The sequence below is a fragment of the Apus apus genome, chromosome 7 (genome assembly GCF_020740795.1).
Source record: "Apus apus isolate bApuApu2 chromosome 7, bApuApu2.pri.cur, whole genome shotgun sequence".
NCBI classification, from domain to species: Eukaryota; Metazoa; Chordata; class Aves; order Apodiformes; family Apodidae; genus Apus; species Apus apus.
This window is the reverse complement of record NC_067288.1, coordinates 4,561,175-4,572,818: the sequence shown is the minus strand read 5'-3', so window position 1 is coordinate 4,572,818 and position 11,644 is coordinate 4,561,175. Positions and strand designations below refer to the sequence as shown.

Sequence of the window (11,644 nt, the reverse complement as noted above, 5' to 3'; positions counted from 1 at the left end):
ACTCCTCAGCTCTCCCACTCCAGCCAGGCCTCCGAGGTTCCAGATATCCCAGGCTGCATTTCACAGCACACACAAAAAAACCCATCATCTTCAACTCGCCAGAGACGCAACCCTCAGCTGCAAAGTTTGTTAATTAGGAGCAGAGAAGCCTCTAGTGAATCTCCCAGCAAGAAGCAGGGAAAGAAAGAAAAAAAAATTCCCCCCACAATTCAGTCTAATTACAACGCCTCGGGGCGCTCTGAAGTCACTGTGAAGCAGAGGCCAAACTTCTCTCCCCACCCCTAAGAGCAGGAACTTTAACCCAGTTATAGTCATACTGATAATGAGGAAAGAAGAACGTCTGATAGTCATCATTTTAACTGTTCCATAAGTAACAACAAAGAGGCGGCTCTGAAAAGCCTCTCTGGCAGCGAGCAGCTGGCCAGGAGCACTGTCTGGGTGCGGGAAGGAGCCCCTCGCACGTCCCCCAGCCCAGGCCAGCCCCCAGTGCCGCAGGGCTGGGACTGCAGGCAGCTGCTCCTCTGGGATTTAGCAACCTCTTTCCACCCACAGACAGTGACTCTGCACACGAGGGACTTTCTGAGTAAGAACCTCAAACGCCACGACAGCTCCGGAACCGGGAAGAGGTTGCAACTGAAGGAGCAAGCTGGAGCACCTGGAAGATCCTGGGAGGGACTCCAGCCTCCCTGACACAAATTTCCTTTCTTCCCAGAGGACCTGGACTCCCAACCCACCCCACAGCCTCTGGCGAGGCAGGGTGGATCCAGCCACAAGACATGCAGCAACCACACCCTGGCTGCTGCCTGCCCGGCTCCCCGCGGCCCTTGGTCCCCCCCCCAACCCGAGCCGAGGCACGGGGGGGACACACACACAAACACGGACGAGGCTTCAATACAGTTGAAAATATTTAATACGTGTTGTACACGTAGAATTACATTTTATACAAAACAAGATACATCACCGAAGGAAAACACTGTACAAAAATCCCTACGGGAGCCCCAAGCCTTTATACAACAAAGACCGGGAGCTGCCAAGCCTAACCAACAGGCTCAAGGACTTTTCCGTCAGAGCGTCTGTAAACTTCGTTTCTCTCAATAAACACTTTTTAAAAGCACCATGTAAGAAGTTCTGACCTAAACCTTTCCAAAATAGAGACTTTATTTAATAAACTTAATACTTTCCAAGCTTAAAATACCACCCGGCGGGAAGGCTCCCGGTGCCGGCGGCAGCCGGGTCAGTCTCCCCCGGGGCGCCGGGCAGGGCGGCGACCCGACCGGGAAGGGAAATTCCGGGAGGGCAGGGCCGGGACGCTCCCAGGGTGGTTGACGGGCCGCTGGGACCCAGGGTGCCGGCGGGGAAGGGGGAAGTGCTGCTGCTGCTGCTCTGCGGTCCTTCCCGTGCGGCGGGGCAGCGCGCCAGAGCCCCGCGGCGCTGCTCGCCCTCCTCGGTGGGCCGGGGGCTGCGGGAGGAGGGGGCTAAGGGAGGGAAGCGGGGGGGGGGGGGGTCACCTCTCGGTCCTGCTGCCCGGCGGTCGGCCAGTCCCGTCTCCCCCCACCCCCGCTACCCCTCTCTCCGAGGCGGAGGGCAAAGTCTCTGCGGCCGGCAGAGCTCAGAAGGCCACGATGGCCGTGCTCCAGGGGTTGAGGGTCCGCAGCACCGGCTCGTCGCAACAGATCTGTCCCGGCTCGGCTGCCGCCTCGGCGGGGGTGGTCGCCGCTGCTTCGCCGCCGTCAAGGGGCGGTCGCCGCCGTCCTTTGGGCTCCTTGCTGAGCAGTCCCGAGAAGCTGGAGCCGAAGATGCTGATGAGACTGGCCACGTTGCCCGTCTCCATATCCTCCTGCTCATCCGGCGGGGGCGGCGGCTCCTCCTCTACCTCTCGGCGGGGTTTCTTCACCGGGGAGCCCGCCTGGCCCCGCTCGCCGGCGCTCCGCTTCCGTGGGCAGGGGGGCAGCGGGGGAGCGGCAGCCGCCCCGCCGGGGGCAGCGGCGGCGGCGCAGTCCGGGCGGTTCGCTTCACCCCCCGCCGCACAGCAGCAGCCGCAGCAACAGCGCCGCGGCTGGAGGCCCTGGCAGGCCGCGCCGGGCAGCCGCGGGCCGGCCCGAGCCGCCTGGTCCTGCGGGGGCGGCGATGGCGGCGGCGGCGGCGTCGTCGTCGTCTCCTCGCCGGGCGGCCAGGCGGTGGGGCAGGGCGGCGGTTCTTCGTCGGGAGGCCCGCAAGGCGGTTCGGGAGGGCAGCCCGGCTCGCTGAGGTAAACCTGGCGGGCGCTGCGCAGCACCAGCGACACCAGGAGGTTCTTGTGGAGCTTGAGGCCGCCGCGCTGGCCCCGCGCGCTGTAGATCTTCCCCAGCGAGATGCTGACGATGCGGTGCGCCTCCAGCTTGAACTCCATTGGGGGGGGGGAGGGAAGAAGAAGAAGGGCGATGGGGGGGCTGTGAGGAGCTGGGGGGGGCTGTGAGGAGCCGGGCTCTGCCGCCGCCTCCCGCGCCGCAGCTCCGCACGCCGCTCCTTCGCGCCGCCGACTGAGGCGAGCCCACGCGCCCGGCCGCCTTTTTATACCGCCCCCGCCCCAGCCAATCAGGACGCCCCGCCGGGCGCTCCAACTGCCGGCTGGCCCCCGCGCGCCGGCGCCAGCCAATGGCGAGGCAGGGCAGCGGGTTCGAAAGCGGGCCCCGCGGAGACGGCTCTTAAAGGGGCAACGGCGGCGCGCGGCGGCTGGTGGGCCCCACCACGCCGGCAGGGGCTTGGGGGGGGGGACGGGACGGGGCAGCTCCCCCCCAACTCTGCAGCACCCCAGATCCACTGCACCCCACCTTGGCTCGACCGTACCGACAGGCAGCAGCGGGGATGCTGAGCGAAACAAGTGGAACACTTCTGGGAGGGAAAGAAACCCAACAACCTAAACCAAGCGCACCCCGTCTTGTGCAGGTTAGAAATGTGTTTGGGGTTTGTTTTGTTGTCCGTCCCCCCCCCCCCCCAAGTCTTAGCACCGGTCTCTGAGATCTGGTGGTGTTAGAGAAGGAGCTGGTGTTGTGGGTGTTGGTTGGAGGGGGAAGTGCACCTCTGAATGCTTCCGAGATGAATCTGCCCGGGTGTTGAGCAGAGAGCCAGCTCTGCCCAAGCTGCCAGGTGGGTCCGGCAAAAAGAGCCCGGCAAAAAAAGAGGAAGATCCACAAGGAGGGTGGGAAGGGCTATAAGGGAGGATGGGGGAGGACAACAAGCCACCAGAATCACCAGCAGTGACGGGGACCACGGCAGCACTTTGTTTGGGAACTGAAACCGTAGCTGTGAATCACAGTGGCAAGGCCAGGCTGATGGCTGGGGGGCACAAGGGACAACCCACCACCTCGAGACACAGCTCCAGGCACCAGGGAAGCCTCTGAGAAAGCTCCATGCAGCTCCTCTTCTGGGAAAGCCATGGGGTGCTTCAGGGCTTGGAGCAGGAACCCTCCTTCTTCCACTAATGAGAAACCACCATCTGCAAGGAAGCAAGAAGTGAAAGGGCCCAAAATTAAGGAAGTTCAACGTACTGTACTGCCCCATATCAATTTCCATTCCCATCTGACACATGAAAACTCACTTCCATCCCATTTTTTTTTTCCAAGGGATTTGTCTGCAGACCTCCCCCAAAAAAGAGCCACAGCCTGTCATGATGCTTTATTGGCAGGATCTGCCACCACATCCTGGCTTGTTAGAAGGACAAGGGGGTGGCTGGTCACAGTGGTAACAAAAAATAGATGAAGATAGAGCCACATCAAGACATAGTTGACACAGCAGAAGCCTTCCCCCAAAAAAACCCCACACTTGGACCAAATGCATGTCTTCTTCCTGCTCCTGCACAGCTGGAAAACATCAAATGCTGCTCTCTGGATGTTGAACACAACAGCATGTCAACCGGGGGGGGGGGGGGTGACACCTCAAAATGTCCACCTTCTCTTGCACAAACCTGCCACACTCCATATTAAATGCCTAGACTGGAGCAGGCTCAACCCCACAGCCACAACAGCCAGTCCCAGCTTTCCCCCATATCCGTGCTGGGATCAGCCTCTCCCAGCTGCCAAGAGCAGGGCTGTCCCCCAGCACCTGGTGTGGGAGGACAGAGGGACGCCAGCCCCAGCGGTGGGAACCGAAGGTTTCCAGACCTGCCAAACCTGCTCCCTGAGCCTCGGAGTGCTGGTAACACCCTGGCCTAAGCCCCTGGGTCAGTCTAACCAGCCTGGGCAGGTCTGGGCTGGGGTGTTTGGGACTGCAGTCATGCCTCCTCACCTGCAGCCAGCACGTCTGCCTGACACTGCTGCCCCCTCCCACGGCACCACCTCTGGTTGTGTCCCTGCAAAATGGCTTGTGCATCACTGGGGGGGGGGTGGCTCCAGAACTGCTACTTGGGCACCTGCATCCTCAGCAGAGATGACCCTGGATAGAAGGATAAAGCAGGCTTGATATACCCCAGCTGGGTATATTGTCAACTTGGGACGTGGATGAAAAGCAGTGGTGCAAAGCCAGAGGCAGGTGGAGGAGACCAGGCGTGAGAGCCGTGCTGGGTAAAGATGCCCAGATCTGAGCAGACTGACCTGTTCTGCCACTCACTGCCTCACCCTGATGGCATGAGGCACCATTTCTCTCCAGTTGCCACATTTTGGCTACCTAACCTGCCTAGGAGCAGGTGAGCTGGTAGCCTTTCCCCTGCCCTGGCCAGGGCATAATGGGGACAGGTACCAAGTGATGGGGACGGGTACCAAGCTGTCCCTCATCCCTATTAGTGCTCAGACCGTTGGGAGCAGGCAGGGAAGAGCAGAAGTGCTCCCCATCAGTCAGCACAGCTACCACCTGGTCCCACCACTTTCACCCACCAAGACTGAGCCTGGTGTCAGGCTCAACCACCAGCACGTGTCATTCCCAGAGCACCAAAGCATTGGCACCTTCCATGCCCCTGCCTGCACTTCACGCCTCTTGCAAAAAGATGGGCCAGTGCTTCACTTTCCCAAGGGGTGGGCTGGGCAAGGGGAAGGCAGGAGGAGAGGACAGGCAGCAATGCAGGCAGAGGCTGTCCCGGCAGCCCATTTAAGCCAGGCAGTATTTTGGTGGCAGCCCTGCCTTTCCCTCCCAGGCTGATGTCATGTCTTAGTAAGTTTGAGGCAGAGTCACATGGCAGCTTCTGAGGTCAGCGCCTGCGGTGGCTTTGTTGTCTGCCTGCCTGCCTGCCTTCCCTGCCTCCTGCCTGCCTTCCCTGCCTCCTGCCTGCGCCTCTGCTCGTCCCCGACAGTGGGAGACCCTGCCGGGGTTTGCCCTCTGAGCAGGGTATCTCCGGGATACCCACGGTTCAGTAGCTCTGGGATCTCAGCATCCCCAGGATACCCGCGGCTCGGCGTGGCGTGGGAGCCATCGCCTCTCTGGGGCTGGCATCCTGGACAGTCGGATGCACCTCATGTTCGTCCATCTGCCCACAGAAAGGGCACTGCCCTCCATCCTTGCGGGTCAGGGGGGGATACAGGAGATGGAGGCGGAGGAGAGGGTGTGACGGGCGCTCTAATCTCCGCATGTGATCTAACCAGGCTGGAAGGGGCTTGACGAACAATTAACAATCCTCCAGCTCAGCTGCTGTTTCCCGAAATAGCTCTGGCAGCAGCAGGAGGAGGAGGAGGGCGGACTGGCTGGCTGGCTGGCAGACAAAGGTGGCCCCTCCGCCAGCAAAGCTGCAGCCGGCCGTGCGGCCGGCGAACGGGTGGAGGAGGCAGCCCCGGAGGCCGAGCAGCGGGGAACCCGCGGCCCCACCTGGAAAGGAAAACAATGTGAGATAAAAGGAGCTCGGGGCAGGAAGCAGCTTGTGGTACAAATAATAATCGCGGAGGTGCTGCGCACACCAAGCGGGTTTTTCGGAGGCGTTTCAAATTCCGCCCTTCGACGATGGGTGAGCAGACGAGGTCGGCGCCAGGAAGAAGCTTCACCGGGGGTTTCGTGCCGTTGCATCTTGGCTGGGAGCTGCGTGCCGGCTGCCTGCACCCCCCGGCACCCCCCAGCACCCCCCAGCCACGGCAGGCAAACCCCAGCGGGGTCCCCTCCAGCCGCAGCCCACGTGGAGGCAGGGTGGCCGGGGGTCGTACCGGCACGGCCATCTGGCAGGCAGGGCAGGGTGGCTGCCCCCGCTGCGGCGCTGGGGCTGAGGATGTGGTTAGCGAGATCCTGTTCGACAGTGGCGCCGGTCCCTGCCGTCCCCACCACCCCCACCCCCTCCGCCCGCCCTTTGCTGTCACCAAATGTGCGGCCCAGGCCTCAGGGGGAAGCCAGCTGCAGCAAAGGGGTGGAAAACCCTCTGGGTAGGATGGATGGTGAGCTTAGGGTGTCCTCAAAGGACAGGCTGAAGTCAGCCATCGCTCCTCTTGACCGTTCCAGAACTTCTGCAGTGCACCGTCCCCTCTCCCTTCATCTGAGGCCAGGATTCAGGATTCCCATCTTCCTGGGAAGAAGGCGGGAACAAAACAGCCAGATTTCACTCACCACCAGTGGGGTTGGTGCAAAGGTCCAACAGGGGTTGGCAGCAGAAATGGAGCCTCGGGACAGCCAAAGCCCAGTGGAGATCCAGGCGCACCCCTTGGGATTGCTGATGGAACAAAAAAAAAACAGGGAGGAGCATTTCCAAAAGTGGATTCATCCACAGCCCCAGCCTGAGTTCGTTTCTAGATGGGAATAACCCACATGTGGATTGTGAGGGACCCATGCAGGACAGACTCAGGAGGAGGGGACTGTTTGTTTTGTTCTTCCTTCAGAAAAATCGATGATTCACGTGGACCTGCAGCAATTGGGTATCAGTAACTGATCCCCCAGGGTTCCCAACTACGCTGGTTTATCCATGCTTGGTGATGAGGCCAGAAGAGCTGGGAAACATCCCAAAAACACAGCCAAGAGTGCTAGCCACTAATTGCTGCCGAATGACAACCAAACAACAATGTGCAAGTGAAACAAATACAAACAAATCAATACAAACCTAAACCCAAAGGAGGGGAAGCAGCTCTTCTGAGAGCACCGAGACACCAACCCCTGAAACCACAGTGGGGTGTGAGCCAGAAGCACAGCACATACTAGAAAGCAAAGGGGTTTTCCAGGGTTAAAAACCCCTTCCCATCAGCAGAGATAGAAGTGTAGATACCCCAGGCAGGCAGGACTCCCTCCCATACCTCTCTTTATTCACCTGGGATTCCCCCTTTTCCCCCTGCACAAATGATTTAAAATTTCCTTTCCCTTACTCTGAGACACCGGCTTGGGATTTCCCTCCCTGGCCCTGTAAGACCTATGACCCAGACCCCCTGCCCCTCAGAAAACCTGCTACTCCTCCAGCAGCCTCTCCAAACACAAAGAGGGGAAAAAAAAATCCCACTCCCAGCTATCAGCTTCTTTAGGCAGCCATTTCCCTTGGAAAAACGTGGCCTCACATCTTTCAGTGTTTCATGGAACTGGCTGGGGTTTCCTGGGGAAAAAAATGCATTTATTTGCCCAGGGTTTCCTATTAGGCAACCCTTCTATTGTAGTCCACCTTCCTGTATTTTTTTTTCCCTCTCTGATATGCCTGCAATGGGTTCTGTGCCATTTCCAAAGACGGAGGCTGCCTTGTGTCCAGGGGGAAAAGAAGCAGGACAGCCCTGGGATGCAGCCCAGCAGACAACCCTCCAGCTGCCCAGCACAGCCTGGGCTTTTCCCTGGAGCTATTTGCTCCCTGGCAAACTCTTTGCTAAAGCAGAAGGCAGCCTCAGTAGGGCTCACCTGCAGCCCAGCACAGGGTTAAACATCTTGAATTAATCCTGCAAACTCCACATGGAGCCAACCAAAGTCACAGTTCAGCAAACAGCAGGGTAGATCATCTGCCCAAAGGAGTCTCAGCCTAATTATTTTTTTTTTTCCTCTCCCTGTATCTCAATGTCACCTTCCTTTTAGCTGGCGGCCAAACGACAACTGCAGCCCTCTCTGCACATCACAGAGCACAGATGTGTCCTCTGCACGACTGCTTCCTGCTTAGGCATGACAGGGAGGTTGTACAGTGATGCTTCCAGGCCATGGAGCCGTTATCCTAGGAGAGAATTCCTACTAATCAAAGGGGAAACCGAGGTCTTGCGGCTTGCAGGCAAATGGCAGCACACACAGTGCTTATTTAAAAGCCCAAAGACATGCCACGAGGGAACCTCTGAGAACTTAAGAGTAGCAATCACTGCCATGAGCAGCAAGGGCAGAGCAGATCATCTCTGTGCCAAATCCCTCCTCCCACCACCAAGGGTGCAAAATAAAACCCCTGTGCCTGCCAGCAGGCGCTGACTCCCACTGATCCTCCTGATCTGTACCCCTTCCCAACTGCAGGGACCTTCTTTTGGCCACCTCCTCCTTCACCTGGCTTATGGGGCTGACTATATCACTGGTGAAGTCGTTCATGGACACACGGATAACGAGGAATGGTTATAGGAAAAAGCTGCTGGGGAAGAGGTCCTTCTAATTTCACCCACTTCAAAAAGTAATGAGGACTCTGGCAGTCCAGCACCTTGCTGCACATGGAATTTAATGTCTTTTTCGGATCCAGGTACACCTTCAGCATCCCTGCCATCCCATGGCAGGCAGTCCCAGAGGTTCACTCTACAGAAAGTAATGCCACCTTTGCTCAATTGTATTTCCCATTTTCATCTTCAATAAATAACCGATTGCTCATGCACTACAAAGAGGAAAACTAATTTTCTCCAAAACAACCCCCATTCTGAATAGTCATCCTGCATCCTGCCATGAATTATCTCTTTGCATTTGCTTGTTTATTCCATACCTGATGGCATTTTTACCATTTTTGTCCAGTTGCCCAGTCAGGCATTGCAGTCTCTGCTGAAACACAGGCCTTGCACTATTACAAACCCTAATTATGAACCTGTTGTCTAACGAGACAGCAACAGGAGGAAAGCCATGACTACATGAAGCTTTGGTCAGGATTCACTCCTTCCCCAGACAATTGCAAGCCCAAGAAAACATGCTTCATTGGCTCCAGCACATGAGACCCAGGAGCATCCAGCAGCCAAGCCTCCCTCTTGGCAAGGAACAGTCGCCTCTTGGCACCTTTTTTTTGAACACCTCAGAGTCACCAAAGCCAAGTCACCATACCTCACATGGCTAAGGACTCATGTCCTCTGCTCCCTCAGTGCTTCACAGTGAAGTCACCACAGATTTGTAAAAATGAGGCTCCAGAAACCTTTTTACAAACACAGACGGGCCATGAGTCAGTAGGATTGATGGAAACCCTCAGGACTGGATGTAAACCCTAACTGCCCACCACAACACTGAATATTCAGCTACTGACTAGTATTTCAGGCCAAGTTATCACGGCCTCAATCCTCACCTTACAACCACGACTAAAAATCTTCAACAACTTTCACTGCAAATGCAAACAAGGAGGAAAAACACCAAAGCATATGCAACCCATTCACTTTATCACCTCTTCCTTAAAACCTTTCTGGGGGGAAAAAAAACCCAAACAAACCAAACCCAAAATCCCCTATACATCTATATATCAAAATTCAAACCAATCCAGCTTTTGCCCGAGAGGAAAAGCAATCTTTTCCACACCAAATGCATATTCTTTGCACCAGGCCAGTACAGGATCACACACATGTACCCCCCCCCATGCGTGTACACACATGCCACAAAAATGCTCCTGATAAAAGTTTCAGTGAGCCCAGTTCTTCCCTGCAGACATTTGGGGTTTTGACGAGCTGGCACTTTTTGGCACAGAAGTGTTTAATCAGATCTTTCCTGACCAGTTCTGCAGCTGCATGCTGAGTGCTCCTCTGCCAGGGAGGACTCAGTTGCTCCCCGACCAAAAATCAGAGCATCCCACAAGAAACACTAAAAATGCCCCCATTCTAAAAAATACACAGTTAAGAGTGGCTTTCATGTGAAAACCTAAATAATTTACTACATTGTGCAAATTAATTTCTAGTACCAAAAACAAGAAAAGGCTATCTTTTTTTATTCCTGGAAAGTTTGCAACTTCCCACATTTCAGCAGTGCCTCAACAGCTTTCAGCCCTCAACAGCTCTGTGAAGCTTCACACTTTTTTGCCAAGGTGTAAAAAACCCCCATTTTCAATTAACTGAATAAAGTGTTAATATAATTTATTAAAGGATTTCTGAATTTGCTAGCCAGTAACTCACAGAGGCCATGGGGAAGCTTTTCCCTTTTTCATTCCCAGTGTGGTGAAGGTTTCAGGGGACACTTGGTGAGCGTGAGACAAACTGTGCAGCCTCAGAACAGCAAAAGGAGCACTCTAAATTGCTGGGATGCTGTTGGCAGGAGGAAACCAGAACTGCCAAGCAGCTCCAGCCCAACTCAAGCTCTTCTGCCCATGCTTGGAAACACACCAGCTTCCCTTCTCTATTCCAGTGTGGGGAATGGCAGCATGCTCTGAAGAGCATGAAGCATGGTTGGAAATCATGGCAGGATTCTGGGGAGTAGATTTGGAGGATGGGGACAGACAAACTAGCCCAGTGACTCCTTGCCACTCTAATTTTTCCTGGAGGCAACCCCACGTGCTCAGCACAGTGCATTGGGCAGGGACCCCCCCCCCCGAAACCTGCAGGAGTGGGAAACAAGCCATCCAAGGAGCAGCGAAGGAAGGGCCAGCAAACACAAGCCCTAAAGCTGCTGCCTGTTGCACCACATCTGGCAAGTGGCAGCTTCCCAGGCGTGGGGCTGGCCAGAGCAGGAGGCTGCTTTCCCACCCCACAAACTGCAGAAACCGGTTTTACATGTGCCACAGCCTTCCCAGCCCACACCGGTGAGTAAAGCTGCTGCGATTGCAAAAGCCAGGTACCCAGTTCACATGCTGAGGAGGCATCTCTTGCAACTGGGTTTTGTGGCTGTTCCCTCAATGAACCAGCACTGGGGATGCTGGACTGCAGCCACGTTTGGGAAGCACAGGCAGGGACATGCACTTCGGTCAAGAGGGGGAGGAAGATTTCGGGGATTAATCCTGGCCAAGCCTCTAGAGCATCGACCACCAGGCCTGTCTGCCCCAAAGCAGGGACATCCCCCACACAGAGGGAGTTCAGCTGTGTGTATGTGGGAACATCCCCCAGTGCTGCACAGGCTCCATTCCCCTCCTGCCAGCTTTTGTAAGCCCAGGGCTACCTATGCTGGCAGCTGAGAGAGGCTACTAAGGAGCTCAGAGATTAAGGGGGGGATGAGGGAACAGGGGGTCCTTACTGCAAGGATGGACAACAGCCAAGAGGCAATGGGCTGTTCCGGCCCTGCAGAAGGAAGGAAGCAGTGCCTGTTCATTCCTGGGGCAGGAAGGGTAGTGAGTGGGGACAGAGCAGACTGCCTGTCCCTCTCCCCTTCTTCCTCCCCCACCAGGAGGGAAGCCTGGCCCAGCTGTTCCTGCCCGGCACCCAAGCAGGGACTATGGCCTGGCAGCCAGGTCACAACACACCTAGAAGCTGGCAGTGAAGGGCTGCGGACAGAATGACAAAATGCCAGGTTGCAAGGGACCTCAAGGATCAGCTGGCCCAACTTCTCTAAGCAGAAACGTGTTTGAGATGCGATGGCCCAGCACCTTATCCAGCCGAGTCTTCAAAATGTCCAGTGCTGGGGAATCCATCACATCCCTGGGGAGATGATTCCAATGATC

General features: G+C 56.4%; 1 protein-coding gene across 1 annotated transcript; it reads right to left on the bottom strand.

Annotated features, from left to right (window-relative positions):
* Positions 1–892: 892 nt before the first annotated feature.
* On the bottom strand, positions 893–2,507 carry IER5 (immediate early response 5). The gene has a single exon (XM_051625662.1). The coding sequence runs from the start codon at positions 2,387–2,389 to the stop codon at positions 1,610–1,612; it is 780 nt and encodes a 259-aa protein (XP_051481622.1). The 5' UTR covers positions 2,390–2,507; the 3' UTR covers positions 893–1,609.
* Positions 2,508–11,644: the final 9,137 nt, after the last annotated feature.

Bases quoted from the DNA above. Each gene is read 5' to 3' on its own strand.
- IER5 (XM_051625662.1), bottom strand. From the start codon at position 2,389: ATGGAGTTCAAGCTGGAGGCGCACCGCATCGTCAGCATCTCGCTGGGG.